At 53.9% G+C, this 18,386-nt stretch overlaps 1 protein-coding gene across 1 annotated transcript in view; it reads left to right on the top strand.

The window, feature by feature from the left end:
- Nucleotides 1–15,033, top strand: part of LOC113841234 (uncharacterized) — a 60,822-nt gene extending 45,789 nt beyond the window's left edge. Inside the window, exons 15-19 of the mRNA XM_072032325.1 lie at nucleotides 13,403–13,558; nucleotides 13,709–13,810; nucleotides 14,183–14,285; nucleotides 14,540–14,599; nucleotides 14,834–15,033. Coding sequence (XP_071888426.1) covers nucleotides 13,403–13,558; nucleotides 13,709–13,810; nucleotides 14,183–14,285; nucleotides 14,540–14,599; nucleotides 14,834–14,892 — 480 coding nt within the window. The 3' untranslated portion in view covers nucleotides 14,893–15,033. The remainder of the gene's footprint in view (nucleotides 1–13,402; nucleotides 13,559–13,708; nucleotides 13,811–14,182; nucleotides 14,286–14,539; nucleotides 14,600–14,833) is intronic.
- The last annotated feature ends 3,353 nt before the right edge of the window (nucleotides 15,034–18,386 follow it).

Raw genomic sequence — 18,386 nt, 5'->3', positions numbered from 1 at the left:
CTGCTGCGGCGGCCCCGACGCGGCGGGGGGACGCCCCCCCACCCAGCCAGCCCACCGGAGGCGGGACGCGCCGCGCGGCTCTCTCTCGCTCACTCACTCGCCCTCGCTCCTTTTGGCACATCGTTTGCGGCCACCCCCGCCGCCTTGCTGCTCGCGGCCGGCACCCGCCGCGCCCCGGACCGAGGCCGGCACCAGCGCCTCGCGCAACGCTCACGGACCCCTGCGGCTCGCGGGGCCGCTCGGCCGTCACACAGCCGGCTTCGGCCGGAAAAGCCCCTTCGTTCGGCGACGAGAACAACGGCCGGAGCGCAGACCAGGGCACGCGCCCTAACCGCCGCCGCCGCTCTCGCCCCGAGCGAGGCAGCGCCTCACCTGCGACGGGAAGCGAGCTGGACAGGAGACCGCCCGTGCCTGAACACCGGACACCGCCGCGGCTCCCCCGGGACAGGGGAGCGCGGAAGAGCCGGCCCGCCGGGGGCCCTGTCCGACGCGACCCGAGTGGCCTCATCGATCGGAAGGAAAAAAAAAAGAGCAGCGAACAGCGTCGCCTGCGGGTGTGCTGGAGCAACGTCCGCGAGAGATGCTCGCGCCGACCTGAACATCGGCCCTGACAGGAACCGACCCGCCGGGAAGCCTCTCCGACGTGCCCGAGGAACGCCTCGACGGGCGCCTGCGTGCGGGTGACATGAGGTGCATCATCGGGAGCCGGAGGCGCCGCCGCCTCGGCCGTGACAATCCGCGGGGTCCCCCCTCTTTCGCTTTCCGAGCCTCCGGGACCCACACAAGCAGCCGGGGACGCCCCCGGACAGACGCGTTTGGGCGCCGGCGGACCGCCCGCCGGCTTCTGGCCGCTCTCTCTCTCTCCACAGCTCTGAGCTCGCGGCTCGTTGCTGTTTCTCCGGCGACTCGCACGCGCGAGACCGCTTCTCGCTCGCCGGCGGGGTAGCTGGGTCGGCAAACAGCTGGCGGCTACCGCTCCACACAACCCACGCCCGAGCCGACGCCACCACCGACGCCGCGCGCCCCCTTCTCGCTCGCGCGCCGGCTCTCCAAGCCCCAAGCGCTCGCTCGGCACCGCTGGCGGAGCAGAGTCCTCACTCTCTCCTATAGACGGACAGAAAAGTCCTTGCCTCAGAAACGACGCACGTCCTTTTCCAGGCTACCGCGGCGAGGCACCCGAGCGCAACCGACTTTTACCTCGACCTAACTGGAGGCACAGAGAAACAGCGACGCCTACCACACCTTCCGAGCCGTGGCACGAGCTGCTAGTCTACCTCCAGCCCCACGCCGGGCCTGTCCCGTCGGAGACGCGGTAGACCTGGCCGCCGTTCCCTCTGCCCGATCGTCGGCAAACTCCTTCGCGCGGGTAGACCTGGCAACCTCAGGAGGACACGGGGAGACCCGCCGGCCGGGAACCAACACCGCCGTCGTTTCCCTAGCAGGGCTCTGCTTTGTCTTGCTCAGCTTTCATCCGCATTGCTCTGCTCTCCTGTGCTGTGCTAGGCTTCCTTTGGGGACTGTCTCGCTGATTTTGCTGCCGAGTCGATTGGTAAATTTATGAACGCATAAACCGTCAGAAACAGAACTTGGCCTCCCCGCAGCCCAGCCACTGTCCCCTCAGAACTGGCGCGTGTGGGCAGCAGGCCTGGCCAGCCGACATGGCCCATTCTTTGTCCCCAGCCATGCGGCGAGCTGCCAGGTGGGCCCCACTGCTCGTTGTGTGTCTGAGGTTCTCAACGACAGTAAGTAACTACATGATTCCCACAACTACGGTGGAAGAAATCCACAACAACAACAACAACAACAACAACAAAATAGATAGAGATGTATAAAACCAGCTAAGGCAAGACATGGTTCTTGCCCACCGTCACGGTGCACCAGGAGATGTGAAGGAGGCTGGGGAGAGGGCGATCAGGGTACAGCCACTGTCCAAGTCTGGCTGCCACCTGCACACAACATGAGGGCCCTCCGGTCTGCCCCCCACAGACACTTGGAACCCAAAGGAGGGCTGGCCGCCAGCTCGCTACGTTCGCTTTGCTTCTCTTTGTTTTGCCTTGCTCCGCTTTGCTTTGCTCTTCCTGGCACAGTTTTGCTTTCCCATCCCTCCTTTCCTCTGCTGTTCTTGCCCCAGCTTTGCTTTGCTTTGCCTCAGATTGTTTTGCTGTTTCTTTCCTGAAAATGCTTTGCTTTTCCTTGTGCTACGTTCCCTTGCTCTGCTTTGACTTGCTCGGCTTTGCCTTCCCTGGCCGTGCTTTCCTTGGTTTAGCTTTGGGTTATAGACCTGGCACTGCTTTGCTTTTCCTACCCCTGCTGTGCTTTGCCTTGCCTCAAACTGCTTTGCTTTGCTTTGTTTGCTTTGTCTTCCCTGGTTATGCTTTGCTTTTCCTGGTGCTACTTTCCTTTGCTCAGCTTTGCCTTCCCTGGCCGTGCTTTGTTTTGCTTTATGGGGCCATGCTTTCCTTTTTTTACCTTTGCCTTGCTCTCTTTTGCCTCACCTGCTCCTGCTCTCCTTTCCATTTTCAGGCCATGCTTGCCTTTGTTTTGCTTTACTTTGTGTTCCTGGCACTGCTTTGCTGTTCCTTTTGCTACTTTCTTTTGTTCTGCTTTGCCTTGCCTGGCCATGCTTTGCTTTGCCTTGCTTTGTATTCCTGGCATTGCTTTGCTTTTCCTTCTCTGCTCTGCTTAGCTTCTCTTAACCCTGCTCTGATTTGCCTTACCTCCAACTTTTTCGCTTTGTTGTGTTTATTTTAATGGTGTTTTTTTGTTTGTTTGTTTGTTTGTTCATTTTTTCTTTTTTTTTAAATTTATTTTCACTTCTTTCTCTTTCCTGGCACTGCTTTGCTTTACCTGGTGCTACTTTCCTTTGCTCAGCTTTGCCTTCCCTGGCCTTGCTTTCGTTTGCTGTATCAGGCCGTTTTTTCCTTTTCCTTTGTTTAGCTTCCCTTTGCTCCGCTTTGCCTTGCTATGTTTTGCCTTTTCTGGCCTTGTTTTGCTTTTTTTTTTTTTTTTTTTTTAATTGTTCATTGCATTCTTTTGTTTTCCTTTTGGACCTTTTTAACGTGTTTTTAGAGGCCGTGCATTTCTTTTCCAGGCCGTCCTTGTCATTGCTTTTCCCTATGCCGCTAGGTCTTTTCCCTAGCAGGGCTTTGCTTTGTCTTGCTCAGCTTTCATCCGCATTACCTTCCTCTCCTGTGCTGTGCTAGGCTTCCTTTGGAGACTGTCTCGCTGATTTTGCTGCTGAGTCGATTGGTAAATTTATGAACACATAAACCATCGGAAACAGAACTTGGCCTCCCCGCAGCCCAGCGACCGTCCCCTCGGAACTGGCGCGTGTGGGCAGCAGGCCCGGCCAGCCGACATGGTCCATTCTGTGTCCCCAGCCATGCGGCGAGCTGCCAGGTGGGCCCCACTGCTAGTTGTGTGTCTGAGGTTCTCAACAACAATAAGTAACTACATGATTCCCACAACTACGGTGGAAGAAATCCACAACAACAACAACAACAACAACAACAAAACAGATAGAGATATATAAAACATCACGGTGGACTAGGAGCTCTGAAGGAGGCTGGGGAGAGGGTGATCAGGGTACAGCCACTGTCCAAGTCTGGCTGCCACCTGTACACAAAATGGAGCCCTCCGGTCTCCCCCCTACAGACACTTGGAACCCAAAGGAATGCTGTCCGCCAGCTCGCTACGTTCGCTTTGCTTCTCTTTGTTTTGCCTTGCTCCGCTTTGCTTTGCTCTTCCTGGCACAGTTTTGCTTTCCCATACCTCCTTTCCTCTGCTGTTCTTGCCCCAGCTTTGCTTTGCTTTGCCTCAGATTGTTTTGCTGTTTCTTTCCTGAAAATGCTTTGCTTTTCCTTGTGCTACGTTCCCTTGCTCTGCTTTGACTTGCTCGGCTTTGCCTTCCCTGGCCGTGCTTTCCTTGGTTTAGCTTTGGGTTATAGACCTGGCACTGCTTTGCTTTTCCTACCCCTGCTGTGCTTTGCCTTGCCTCAAACTGCTTTGCTTTGCTTTGTTTGCTTTGTCTTCCCTGGTTATGCTTTGCTTTTCCTGGTGCTACTTTCCTTTGCTCAGCTTTGCCTTCCCTGGCCGTGCTTTGTTTTGCTTTATGGGGCCATGCTTTCCTTTTTTTACCTTTGCCTTGCTCTCTTTTGCCTCACCTGCTCCTGCTCTCCTTTCCATTTTCAGGCCATGCTTGCCTTTGTTTTGCTTTACTTTGTGTTCCTGGCACTGCTTTGCTGTTCCTTTTGCTACTTTCTTTTGTTCTGCTTTGCCTTGCCTGGCCATGCTTTGCTTTGCCTTGCTTTGTATTCCTGGCATTGCTTTGCTTTTCCTTCTCTGCTCTGCTTAGCTTCTCTTAACCCTGCTCTGATTTGCCTTACCTCCAACTTTTTCGCTTTGTTGTGTTTATTTTAATGGTGTTTTTTTGTTTGTTTGTTTGTTTGTTCATTTTTTCTTTTTTTTTTTAATTTATTTTCACTTCTTTCTCTTTCCTGGCACTGCTTTGCTTTACCTGGTGCTACTTTCCTTTGCTCAGCTTTGCCTTCCCTGGCCTTGCTTTCGTTTGCTGTATCAGGCCGTTTTTTCCTTTTCCTTTGTTTAGCTTCCCTTTGCTCCGCTTTGCCTTGCTATGTTTTGCCTTTTCTGGCCTTGTTTTGCTTTTTTTTTTTTTTTTTTTAATTGTTCATTGCATTCTTTTGTTTTCCTTTTGGACCTTTTTAACGTGTTTTTAGAGGCCATGCATTTCTTTTCCAGGCCGTGCTTGTCATTGCTTTTCCCTATGCCGCTAGGTCTTTTCCCTAGCAGGGCTTTGCTTTGTCTTGCTCAGCTTTCATCCGCATTGCCTTCCTCTCCTGTGCTGTGCTAGGCTTCCTTTGGAGACTGTCTCGCTGATTTTGCTGCCGAGTCGATTGGTAAATTTATGAACGCATAAACCATCGGAAACAGAACTCGGCCTCCCCGCAGCCCAGCGACCGTCCCCTCGGAACTGGCGCGTGTGGGCAGCAGGCCCGGCCAGCCGACATGGTCCATTCTGTGTCCCCAGCCATGCGGCGAGCTGCCAGGTGGGCCCCACTGCTAGTTGTGTGTCTGAGGTTCTCAACAACAATAAGTAACTACATGATTCCCACAACTACGGTGGAAGAAATCCACAACAACAACAACAACAACAACAACAAAACAGATAGAGATATATAAAACATCACGGTGGACTAGGAGCTCTGAAGGAGGCTGGGGAGAGGGTGATCAGGGTACAGCCACTGTCCAAGTCTGGCTGCCACCTGTACACAAAATGGAGCCCTCCGGTCTCCCCCCTACAGACACTTGGAACCCAAAGGAATGCTGTCCGCCAGCTCGCTACGTTCGCTTTGCTTCTCTTTGTTCTGCCTTGCTTTGCTTTGCTTTGCTCTTCCTGGCACAGTTTTGCTTTTCCATACCTCCTTTTCTCTGCTGTTCTTACCTCAGATTGCTTTGCTTTTTCTCTCCTGGAAATGCTGTGTTTTTCCTTGTGCTACTTTGCTTTGCTTTGCTTTGCTTTGCTTTGCTTTGCTTTTTCTTTCCTGGGCCTGCCACGTTTTTACTTGTGCGGTCATGCTTTATTTTTTATTTCTTTGCTTCGTGTTCCTGTCAGTGCTTTGCTTTACCTTCTCTGCTCTTCTGTACCTTTCTTAGCCTTGCTGTGCTTTGCTTTGACTCAAACTGCTTTCTTTCCTTGGCTTTCCCTTTCCTGGCACCGCTTTGTTTTTCCCCGTGCTCCTTTCCTTAGCTTTGCCGTCTTTATGAATGCATAAACAAGTTCATGAAACTTGTTTATGAACACATAGAAAAGTTAGCCGGCCTGCAGCCCGACAGCTGTCCCCTCGGAGCTGGCGGGCAGGGACAGGGATCTGGCTACCGGGCCAGGTCTATTTTGTTGCCCACCGTTGTCCGGAGAGCCACCAGGTGGGCTCTGTTGCTATTCGTCTGGGGAGGGGTGTGGGTTGAGAACAACAATAAATAACTACTCGATTCCTAAAACTAAAGGGGGAAACAGATGGAGAAAATACTATTATTATTACTACTACTACTATTTTTATTACGTTTTAATGATACTTATTTCTATTACTATTTAATACTTTTATTTCTAATAGCTTTTTAGTAGTATATAATAATAATAATGACAATAACAATTTATATAATGATAAGCAGCTAAAGCAAACCAGCCAGGCAGCCAGCCAAACTGAGTGGCACAGGTGGGGAGCCGTTCACGGCCGAGCAGGAGCCTCTGATGTCAGAGCGAGAGGCGGCCCGAGGCAACCGGGGGCCGCTGCCACACCCTGGCCTTCTCAAACGCCCAGCTCCCCATAACCCAGCGATTTCGACTGACGCTAAGTTAACTACGCATTTTGTTTTGGCAGCACCGTTTTGCTTTGCTTTGCTTTCCCTGGCCCTGCGTTGCTTTGCTTTGCTTTGTATTCGTGGCACTGCTTCGCTTTTCCTGGCCCTCTTTTACTTTGGTTTTTCTGTTCCTCACCATGCTTTGCTTTTTCTGGCCTCGCTTTGTTTCGTTTTGCTTGACTTTGTATTCGTGACACCGTTTTTCTTTCCCTGGACCTCCTTTGCTTTGGTTTCTCTCGCCCTTCTTTGTTTTGCTTTTGCTGGCCCTGCCTTGCTTTGTTTTGCTTTAAGTTGTATTCAAGACACCGCTTTTCTTTTCCTGGACCTCTTTTGCTTTGGTTTCTCTCGCCCTTCTTTGTTTTGCTTTTGCTGGCCCTACCTTGCTTTGTTTTGCTTTATGCTGTATTCAAGACACCGCTTTTCTTTTCCTGGACCTCTTTTGCTTTGGTTTCTCTCGCCCTTCTTTGTTTTGCTTTTGCTGGCCCTACCTTGCTTTGTTTTGCTTTATGTTGTATTCAAGACACCGCTTTTCTTTTCCTGGACCTCTTTTGCTTTGGTTTTTCTCGCCTTTCTTTGTTTTGCTTTTGCTGGCCCTGCCTTGCTTTGTTTTGCTTTATGTTGTATTCAGGACACCGCTTTTCTTTCCCCCACCCCCCAGGAAATCCTTAGCTTAGTTTTTTGTTTTTTTTTTTTTTTTTTTTTTCCCTCGCCCTTCTTTGTTTTGCTTTTGCTGGCCCTACCTTGCTTTGTTTTGCTTTAGTTTGTATTCGTGACACCACTTTTCTTTTCCTGGACCTCTTCTGCTTTGTTTTTTCTTGCCCTGCTTCGTTTTGCTTTTCCCGGCCCTTCTTGGCTTTGCTTTTCCTTTTGCCTTTTTCTTTTCCCTGGCAGGGCTATGCTTTGTCTCGCTCCGCTTTCCGTTGCATTGCTCAGCTCTGCTTTGCCGTGCTAGGTAGGCTTCTTTTGCAAGAAAGAAGCCCTATCGATTTGGGCGATGAGTCGATCGGTGTATTGACGAAGGCATAAACCCTCAGGCGCACACCGTGGCCTCCCCGCAGCCCGACGACTGTCCCCTGGGAGCTGGAGGGTGGGGACAGGAAGCCTGGCCACCCACCCAGCATGGTCTATTCCTCATCCCCCGCTGTTCGGCGAGCCGCCAGGTGGGTCCCGCTGCTGCTGTTCGTCTGGGGATGGGGTTGGGTGAGGTTTTTTAGGACGATAAGTGACACTACACGATTCCCAATGATTTTGGTTCGTTTTGCTTTGCTTTACTTTTCCTTGCTTTACTTTCCGTTGCTCTTCCCCGCTTTGCTTTTCCTGCACCTGCTTCGACATGCTTTCCTTAGAACTGCCTATTTTTGAGGGGTTTTGGTTTGTATTCCTGGCACCGAATCCTTTTCTTTGCTCTGCTTTGCTGTTCCTACTCTGCTTTGCTTTTTTGCTCTTTTGATGTGTTTACACACTCGGGAACGCTGGGTCACCTCATTCGGCCTCCCCACAGCCCGCCAACAGTCCCTTCGCAGCTGGCAGGTGGGGGTGTGGGGGTCGGCCACCCAGCCAAGTCTATTCCAGTACCCCCGCTGACTGGGGAGCCGCCACCTGAGCTCAACTGCCGTTTGCCTGAGGAGGCGGGGGGGGTGGGGGGGGGGGGGAGGAGGGGGAGCTGAGGAGTGGAGGGGTGGGGGAGGTTTTGAAAGACGGTAAGGAATGACAGGATTCCTAAAGCTACAGCAGAAAACAGGCAACGGAACTAACTAATAACAAACATAAAGATAACAGCATTTATTTTCCAAAGCAGCTAAAGCAAAGCGGCCAGGCAGTCAGCCGCACTGAGTGGCACAGGTGGCGAGCCTCTCGCGGCCGAGCAAGAACCTCTGACGTCAGAGCGAGCGGCGGCCCGAAGCAGCCGGGGTCCGCTCTCTCCTCCCGCCCCCTCCCTCCTCGTGGAGCCACCAGGTCTACTTCTCCCTCCTCCTCCCCGCTGTCTCCCCCCCCCTTCCCCCTCCCCTCCTCGTGGAGCCACCAGGTCTACTTCTCCCTCCTCCCCGCTCTCCCCCCCCCGCCCCCTCCCGCCTCGTGGAGCCACCAGGTCTACTTCTCCCTCCTCCCCGCTCTCCCCCCCCGCCCCCTCCCGCCTCGTGGAGCCATCAGGTCTACCCCGCCGTCACGGCCATCGGTCTAGCCATCACGGCCACTGCTAGAGGGCGGCCAGTAATGAGAGTAAGAAGTCTGGAAGGCAAGCTTCATTTACTTTGGCATGAAATGATAGCCCCCTGCTATCATTGTCAGGTGGACACAACAAAAGCCCCTTCTCTCTGCCCACCCCCTAACCTCGCACCTTTGAGTGCCCCTTGCCCACCAGGACTTTCCGTGCATGACCAGCAAAGTGCCTGGACCCTGGCAGCCTCTCTCCCCCCGCCCCCTCCCTCCTCGTGGAGCCACCAGGTCTACTTCTCCCTCCTCCCCGCGGCGCCGGCTCCTCTCCCCCCCTTTTCCCCCCGCCCGCGGCACCGCAGCCCCGCCGAGCAGTTGGGCGGGGGGGGCGGCGGGAGGGGCAATCCTCCTAGCTCGTCGCCGGCCGCTCTGCTCGGCGGGAAGCCGGCGCCACACGTAGGCGACAGGGGTACGCATTATTCCGGGCACGGAGCTTCAAGCCGGCCGGTCGTCAGGCTCCCGCCGAGCCCGTGTCCCGGCCGGCGGGCAGCTAGATCGCGCGGGAGGGAGGGAGGGAGGGAGGGAGCAGAGCGACGAGCTCGCGCCCGCCTCCAGCGTTTTTTTCCCCGGGCGGGCCCCGTCCGGGGCGCAAAGGCGGGCGGGCGGGCGCTGCCTCGCCTCCCGCGACGGTCGGCTCCGCGGCCGGGGCGGATCGGGCTCGGAGTCGGCTTCGGGCTCGCGCTTCGGCTCGGGCTCGCGGGCTCGCGAGGGCAGCGGCTGTCCGCCGCCCGCGGCCCCGTCCGTCTACACGGCGCTTCCCCGACTCGCGGCGATCTTGAGCTCTGACCCGCTTCTAGGCTGGCTGCTGGGGAAGACCGGCGTGGCAACGGGGAGAAGGGGAGAAGGGAGGGAACGAAAAGAGGTGTATTTGTGAATGAATGAATGAATGAATGAATGAATGAATGAAGAGTGAAGGAGTGAACGAATCAACGAATCGATGGATCGCTCGATCAGCCAAGGAATCGATGAAGAAAGGAATGAGAAAGCAGAAGGGAAGCAAAGAGAAGGGCGGGGGAAGAAAGCGAAGGGCTCCAGGAAAGCGCGTAGGCAGGCGCCGTTAGCTGACGGCCGGCAGCTCTCCGATCGTCGTGGTGGTGAAGTGGACAGGTGAATCCCCTGCCCTCCCTCTTCTTCCCCCTCGATCCCCCCCCAGCCTCGATCCGCCAGGTGTAGCCAGCCAGGTGCCGTCAAGGCGAGGAGCTGAAGCGGCACAGCCCGTTGGCGAGCGAGCGAGCGAGCGGGCGGGCGAGCCCGTGTGCCGGCTGTAGGCGGGACACGGGCGCGCGCCTCCCTTGGACTGCCGCGCAGAGCGTACGCGGGGGGGCGGAGGCGCGCTTCGCTCCGACGGGCCGCCAGGTCTACCCGCCGCCGGAAAAGCGCTGCCGCCGCCCCCCGAAGGGCCGCCAGCTCAAGCCAGCCTCGGAAAGGAGCCCGTCTGCCCGCGGCAGTCTCGGCCGGGCCTCGGCAGGGCCGCCAGGTCTACCCAGCCGTCGGCAAAGGAGCCCGTCTGCCCGCGGCAGCCTCGGCCGGGCCTCGGAAGGGACGCCAGGTCTATCCAGGCATGACAAACCGAAGCCTTCTGCCCGTGGAAGCCTCGGCCGGGCTTCGGCCGGGCCGCCAGGTCTACCCGGGCACGCCAAAGCCAAGCCTATCTGCCCACGGAAGCCTCGATCCGGCCGACAGGTCCCCGTACGAGGCCGCGGGACGGGCGCCCCCCCGGCCGCGTCTTTGGCGCTCGCCTCCCTCGGCGGGGCCGTCCCTCCGCCTTCCCGAACGGCGTCAGGTCTACCCGTCGCGCCCGCGCCAATGAGGGGGGGTGGGCGGGGAGAGGGGCGGCGCTTCCCACGGGACGGAGCCGCCAGGTCAACCCGGACCCCCCGAAAGGGAAGGGGCGGGGGGGGGGGGCGTAGGGGAAGGAAGGAAAGAGACGAGACGCCGGAGCGAACCCCTCCCGCGCCGCGCGGCGCGGGGAAGCGGGGCCGCTCCTTCCCTCCCCCCCCCCCGAAGGGGGGGTCTTTCTTTCTCCTTCCCCCTGATCTTCCCTCCCCAGGTGCTGCTCTCTGACTTACTGTGTCCTGTCTTTCCTCCCTCCCTTCCCTTCTCCCTTCCTCCCTTTCATCCTTTGTTTCCTTCCATAGCCAATTGGAAAATACTTCCAGACTTCTCAGAGGACAACCATTGTCCTCAGGACACTTGAGACCATTAGAGACTGCTGCATCGACGACAACAAGAATCAGTGGGCCAAGTTCACGCTGGAAGTGGCCGCGAGAGACTCTGCCTCCTGGCTGATGGATGTAAGCAGCGGATTGCCCTGCCCTTGAGCCCTTTCATCCCTTGCTCACATCCTGCCTCTCATACCCAGCAGCAGTTCCAGTGGCAGCTGGGCAACTGGCTGCAGTCCAGCGGCAGCCACATTCTCTCCTGTGTCCCTTCCAGGTGGAAAGGATTCTGAGATTCCTCCATGAAAACCTGAAAAGGAGCGACAGCACATCTTTACTCCGGCAGAGCTTCTTCTTAGTACTGAAGGCAATGACTAACCAGTTTCCCAGGGAAGCTCTCATAAGCGTGCTGACCAACCTTCCGCCACTTGACAGGTACCACCCCAACAGCTCCCTAAGCACACAGCGGGTCAGGGCCAGGGCTGCAGGATAGCCTGGGACCTGCGGGGCTTGTCTGGGTCACAGCTTTGTGGCCAGGGCAGCCCTGCCAACAGAGTGTTCTGGGCTTGCAGCACTACGCTGGACATGTGGAAGGTGATGCTTTCCTTTCCAATGACTTCAGAGAAGATCTTGCAGGAGCTACAGAATGTTCTCCAGGACAAACGGGTGTGCGGGTCTATGCAAGCCCGGCCTGTGCACACCAGCCTTCTTGAGTTTGCTGTGAGTAACCAGAGAACACACCTTGCTCCTCTTCAGGGCTGTGTGCGCTCCTCCAGGAGAGGCACAGTCCTCTCCCTGCCCCATCCTCCCCAACGTGTCGCCTCTTCCAGGACTCATAGACACAGCCCCTTAGGGCCAGCACCAGCCCCCCTACATCAGCCATACGGGGTCCCTGTGCACAAAGACGAAGCCTACCCCTTTACAGGCAGTGCTCACTTTTCTCCATCTCCGGCATCCCCCTACCTTGCCCTTCAGAATGGAAACCTGCAGCAGTGGCAGGGCCAGGGGTATTATCACAGCAATGGCTGAGGCTGGGACAGAGCCGTGGTCTTTGCACAGCCTGGGCAGGCTGTGAGGCCGGGGACAAGTAGCACCTGTAGCCTGCTTTGTGCCAGTTCATGCTGCTCTGTTGCTCCTCAGAGGCATGGCAGCAAGAGGCTGCGGACAGCCAGAGGGCAGGAGGAGCAGGCAAAGAAAAGGTGCCGCGTGGTGCCATGCACAGGGCACAGAGGGGCCCTGTTTTCTTCTGCAGGCACAGCTGCCCCACGATGAGCATCTGGACAGGCACCTGGGTGCATGTCCCCCGCACCCTGCACTGAGCTGCCAGGGGAGCCAGGAGCTGCGTGGTGATGGGCATGCTGCAGGCTCTGCCCATCTCTCACGGCTGTGGTCTTTTCAGATGATGCATCCAACTGAACATGTACTATCGAATTTACGTGACCCAGAAAAGCTCCTGACACTTCTGAGTCTTAACAGCCTGCCGATCCTCTGGCTGGTGCTCAGAGCCCTCGTCATGCTGTCGGAGCCATCTCAGATGCTGAGTCGGACTTTGCCAAACAAAGCCCTGTTGGCAGCCTGGTGCTGGGACAGGAGGCAACACCATGGCTTGTCATTAGCTGGGAGTCAGGAGGTGGGGTGATGGTGGCGGTGGGGCCTGGTGGCTGCCTGTGCAGCGTCCCAGGAGCTTTCCAGATGGGATTCCCTGGGGGACATGTGCACAGCGGGCGACTCAGGGGGGGAAACGGAGCCCTTGCTCTCATCACCTCCCTTCCCCATGCCCTGCTCTCCCAGCTACTTAATCACCACATTCGTGGCCATTGCCTGATGGAAGGTTGCTGGTGAAATTCCCATGGCAGCTGCCAGGAAGTGAGCAGGAGGCTGGTGCTCTGGAACCAGAGCATCCTGGCCAGGGTGGCTGTCCACCTCTTGACTAAATACATACGGTGTCTTTCCGTACAGGTGACGGATGTGCAGGTCCTGCTGCCAGAAGTCATGGAGACTCTGCAGTATGAAAACACGCACATCAACATGAAGGCCCTGACTATCTTCAAAAATGTGATTCGTCATCTGGAGAAGAAGGAGGCCAGCCCCATCGCTCTGGCACTGGCTGGGAGACTCCTGCCTCTCTTTAACGATGTAAGACTGCTGTTGGTGACTGAGCCCCGCAGACGGGCACCCTGAAATGGCATTGCCCTTTGGTCCAGGCCTGTGGGCAGCACTCGGGCAAGGCCTTCTCCTCTCTCTGCTCCTCTGGGTTATGGTGGGCTGTCTTCTGGGCTCCGCAGTCCAGCAGAGCTTCTCGCTGTCAGGTATCCAACTCAGCACAGCCAAAAGTTCCCTGTGCTGAGGCAGAAAGGCAGAAGCTGAGGAGACAGAGTGTGCCCCAGAAGCCTTACCGAAGCCCTTTCCCAGGGGAGCTCTGCTTTGACATGGCTGGTGCAGCTACTAGCAAAAGTGGGCTGGCTTGTAGCACACTCCATGGTACAGGCACCCCGTGCAGGAAACCTGTTGCTTTGCCTTGTGCAAGCCTCCAGCTCCTTTGTTCCAAACATGAGGCTTCACCCTTCACATCAGCCACCCTACGGCCCTTGCTCCCCATGGACAGGGGAGGCTGGCAGTTGGTGAAATCCTCCTTTTGCCCTCCCTAACAGGTGTCCAGTGAGGTGCGAGAATGCTCCATGCTCCTCTTCAAAGACTTGATGGAGTCTGTGCTGTGGTGGAAAAAAGGAGAAATGAAGAAGACCGTGCACAGGGCCATTATTCCACTGCTTTTCCGGATGAGTGACAACACTGAGAGTGTGGCCAAGGTACAGATTTCAGACCTGGCCACTGACGTGGGCACTGGGTGTGCTGACACCAGAGGGGTATTCTGGGCATGGCGGGGCCAGGGCAGCAGGCAATCAGACACTTTAGGTATGTGTGTGCGGTGCCATCTCCCTGCCTCTGCTTCTCCACAGGCCTCTGCAGAAGCCCTACTTGCTTGTGCGACATTCCTGAAGTGGAAACCGCTTGAGCAGCTGGCTCAGACTGAGGACATCTGGAAGATTGGGGAGTACTTGGTAAGGAGAACCACACAGCCCCAGGCCCCATATGGACAAGCCTGTCTGACATGCCCAGGCTGCTCCAGCCCAGAGTCCCCCGCCTGCAGCTGCATCGTGGCTCCGTTCCCTCCAGCACAGAGCCCCAAGGGCTCTTCTGCAGGCCCCTCTGCCTTCCCCACCCCCAGCATGCGGGAGGAGACCCTAGCCCATCTGGGCCTTGGCAGCGGGACAGAACGGTCTCCTAACTCTTTCCAAACCTCAGCCCCACAGAGCTCCTGGCTGGGAGCTGGGGATGGCCTGGGGGAAAGGGGAAGGGGGGTGCTGGCAGGAGGGAGTTGTCCGGCTGGCTGGGGAGGGTCTGTGAGCTCTGTGCCCTTGTGCTTTCTCCAGCTCAAGCAGAAGAGGAGCAGGGTGGAAGGATACCTGCAGCAGAGCCTGACATACCTGTGGGATGATCAGACCAGCTTGCGACAGAAGGCTGTCAGATTCATCGGTGAGCCAAGGCCCTGCTTCCCTGTCTGGGCCCTGCCGTGGCAGCAAGGCCCAGCCCTGTGGGCCCTGAAGCCCCTGATTGTACCCCCAGGAGCCCTGTGCCTCCCTCAGACCCCTGCCCATGCAGGTGGGCCTGGGGTGTGCCTTGCTCAGGTTCCTCCTTGGGCACTGTGCTTGCAGGGGGGCTGGGGGCAGCGCCTGTCTATACCAGGGGCTGTGATGGGGAGCAGGATCTGACTGGTGCTCTTTTCCTAGCGTTTGCTGCAATGCACTCCAGGGACCTAGACAAAGAAGACCTGCATGTGATCATCACCTGTGAGTGAGGGCAGTGCTGGGGGTGCTGGGACCAAGTGACAGGGGGCAGAGCCCATGCAGTCTGCAGCCTTGTCCTGCTCCAGGGAAATGCTGCAGGGGCAAAGGGACATGCTAGCCGGACCTGTTCCTGCTGGCCCTAGAAGTATACGATGGGGTTGGCATGGTCCAGAGTGATGCTGGATGGTCTCTGTAGGTCAACAGGTTGCATCTCTGCTCTGTGTCTTTCTGTCGCAGTCCTCCAAATGCAATGTGACACCCATCCACCGATCCGTATCCTGGCAGCTGGACCATAGAGATCCTGCAACGTCAAGTACAGCAGCAACCCGCATCATCAAGATGGGCTAGGCTAAAAGCACTGCGCTGCTGGCCGTGAAAAGCCAGGGAGCCGCAAAGCTTCCCTGGGGAAGATCTCTCTGAATAAAACTGCAACTACACGACCAGTCCCTTGGTATCCTTCAGTATTTGTCTTATGTGGCCAGGTTTTGATAGGGGGGTTCTGCAGGGGCAGCTTGTGGGAGAAGAGCCCAGGGGATCACAGAATCACAGAATTTCTAGGTTGGAAGAGACCTCAAGATCATCGAGTCCAACCTCTGACCTAACGCTAACCGTCCCCACTAAACCATATCCCTAAGCTCTCCATCTAAACGTCTTTTAAAGACTTCCAGGGATGGTGACTCCACCACCTCCCTGGGCAGCCTGTTCCAGTGTCTAACAACCCTTTTGGTAAAGTAGTTCTTCCTAACATCTAACCTAAAACTCCCCTGGCGCAACTTAAGCCCATTCCCCCTCGTCCTGTCACCAGGCACGTGGGAGAACAGGCCAACCCCCACCTCACTACAGCCTCCTTTAAGGTATCTGTAGAGAGCAAAACTTGACTCAATGTAAAACTGGCACAGGCAGAAATCTCCCAAATTACAGATGTTCAAGCATATTAGATAGAGATTAGAGTGTGACTAGAGAGAAGTCTCAAACTCTTGTTATATACTCCAGTTTCTCTCCAAGGATTGAACGACTACCAAGTATTACCATGCCCGACTGGCTATAGAGGGAGAGAGAGGAAGCAAAAGACTTAGAAAAGCACCTTCCCTTCATAGCCCTCCCGCCCCCAAACTGGTGCTCAAGAAAAACTACTGACAGACCAAGGTTAACTGCTTTGGAAGGGCTGTGTGGGTGAACACATTGTCTTCAAGGTCAAGCTTTTTCCTGCTGAAACTGCCAACAATTATGCCAAATATAGCAATGCTTTTGCAATACGGATAGACGTCTTCCAGACTGAAACAAAGAAGTCTGACTTTTGTTTTTGCCTGTGCACAGACAACTAAGCAGGAAAGAGCAACGCTAAACAACCATGAGAGCCAGAATGCACACATACTGAAATAACGGTGACAGAAAGTGCTATAAGACAAAACAGAAATCACCTCCACTGAATCGGTTTTGTCACAGTCTTCCCAATGTTCGTAAATATATCGCTTAATCATTACATATACTTTCTCCAAGTGAAATACGTCAAATCCCTTAGTTAGCTCAAGGACAGTGTGCAACAGTTTCTGAAGAAAACAATGGGAAAAGAAAAAAAAACACTTTACAAGAGCACGAGATCTACTGAATACGCTCTTTATGTTTCCAGAGGTTAAACAGTAACAATACAAGTGACATCCTACTTTTCTTACACTATTAAATAAAATGTGACACTGCAGAGAACAGATTAAATATCCCACGCGATTTCAGTGGAGAAAATGAGTTCACTCTTCATACTTCAGAGAAAGGAAAGGCTTACACTTCAGACAATCTTTTATTACTTATCAGTCTACCACATCTGTGCTCACAATCGCAAGTCGGCTGCTTCCAAAGCAGCAGGGAATGACACGATCCTCTTTGTGGGATAGTTGTTGCCACAGCAAAGCCACTGTTGCATTTCACTACAGAAGTTGTTGCAGCAGCGCAGCGCGCTGTAAAAAGCACGTTTTGAAGCTGGGCTACAGATCTTGTAGGTACAGCTGTGCCAGCCGGAGAAGGAAGCATCCTTAGGTGATTCCCTTTACCCATTTAGGTGATTCCCATTTACCCATTAGTCAAACTTGTACCATGCCTACAACTCTGCTGGCAGAACAGGTTGCTCAAGCACGCAGAGCAAAGTTAGATTAATTAGCTCAATCCTACCTTTCCATTCAGGGGTGGATAAATAGTAAAGAGACTGCTTGTAGCAATTACCAATCTCCCATACAGGCATTTGTATTACCAAAATGCAGAGATGATCATTTCTGGCACGGCAACAGTGACAAGCTAATCATACTTGATTGCATTGTGATAGCTCTCATTAAGTGCAACTAGGGTGAGGGTGGTTATCCGTGATAGTTCAGCGTTCTGAATCCAACCAGACCTCCAGACGGTTAATGCGTTGTTGGTGAATGTCCGACTGGTTCAGTACCCTGAATCCAACCGGGCCCGTAACAGTTAATCAGCTACACCCCTTAACACGACAGCTGCTCATTACTGGAAAGTGCCTCGTGCGACAAAAGATTGTCAGTGATTGCTGGCTTTCAGTTAGGCACCATTCGAAAAAACAGACTTTAGAATCAAAAAACCAGCACCTACAGAAACACGTGGGCTTGGCTTACATAATTACAGGAGCAACATCATTACGGAATAAACTGTGTGATGATTTTTGAGAGCTGTAACAGAAAAAAATAGAGTGAAATTGAAGGCTAAAGCTAATAAACAGGGTTATCCTCCTCAGCAAGAATAAGGTGCTAAATGACCTGTTGGACTTTTTACTTACCACTTGAATTTTGCTCTTCAGAATTTAGTTTCCCATCTTAGTGCTGAATGTGCAGGAAGCTTGGCACTCTCCTTTTCAGCATCCGCTTTAGTCATTATGAAAATCTGCCCCGCTTCTCTCCCCGTCTATCCCAGAAAATGCTATTTCGTTGCTCTTTCTCTGTTGTTCTTGAAGAACACTTGCACTTTCTTCCAGAAAATAATTTTGTGTGGACTCACCTTCAGCTTGATATATGTCAGAAACATTTTTTTTCCAGAAACTCTTCTTCTTCACTATTGTTTTGGTCATCTTCCAGTACTTCATTCTCTTTATCAAACTGAAAACTCCTTCTTCTCCTTGTTGCAGTACCTGCAGATTTGTTCCTTCTGCGCTTTCTTTCTGACACACCTACCAAGAGACAGCATAAAAAGTAATCCAAAGCTTTACCAAAAGAATTCTTTCTTCAAAATCCATTATCTTCATCTTACTTGACTGACAAGGAAAACCAAGGAACTGAGGTCCCATTGTCTGTATCCCTACATATGTTGAGAAAAGAGTTGAAAGTTAATGGGGTCAGCTTGCTATTAGATTAAAAACAAAACAAAACAAAACAACACAACACAACACAACTACATAATTTCATTCCCAGAACAATCACCTTCATGATTTTACATGCAGAGGATTCTTACTTTTAGATGGGAAGTCTCAAGACAATGTGAGGTTATTCTATAAATCACTATGTGACTTATTACGTGAACTAATATAGATGAACATCAGAAAAGCCTTTGGAAATAAGCTCTTCTTCGAGTCTGTTATCAGGCTGCAAACTTCAAAAGCTGAACACGTGTTTGGAAACGTTTAATTAAAGAGACAATTTTGAGGGAATATTCAAAGGAGAAAAAAAAAAAAGTAAAGACTTATACCTCGTATGCTTCCTGATTCAGTTCATATTTTGGGAAAAAAACAAACTTTGTGGTTTTGTGCAACAGAAAAGCCCAACATTTGTAGTATTCACAAAGTATTGCAAAA

Source organism: Anas platyrhynchos, chromosome 38 (genome assembly GCF_047663525.1).
Source record: "Anas platyrhynchos isolate ZD024472 breed Pekin duck chromosome 38, IASCAAS_PekinDuck_T2T, whole genome shotgun sequence".
NCBI lineage: Eukaryota > Metazoa > Chordata > Aves > Anseriformes > Anatidae > Anas > Anas platyrhynchos.
Note: the sequence above shows the minus strand (reverse complement) of the source record. Positions and strands in the feature narration are given on the sequence as shown.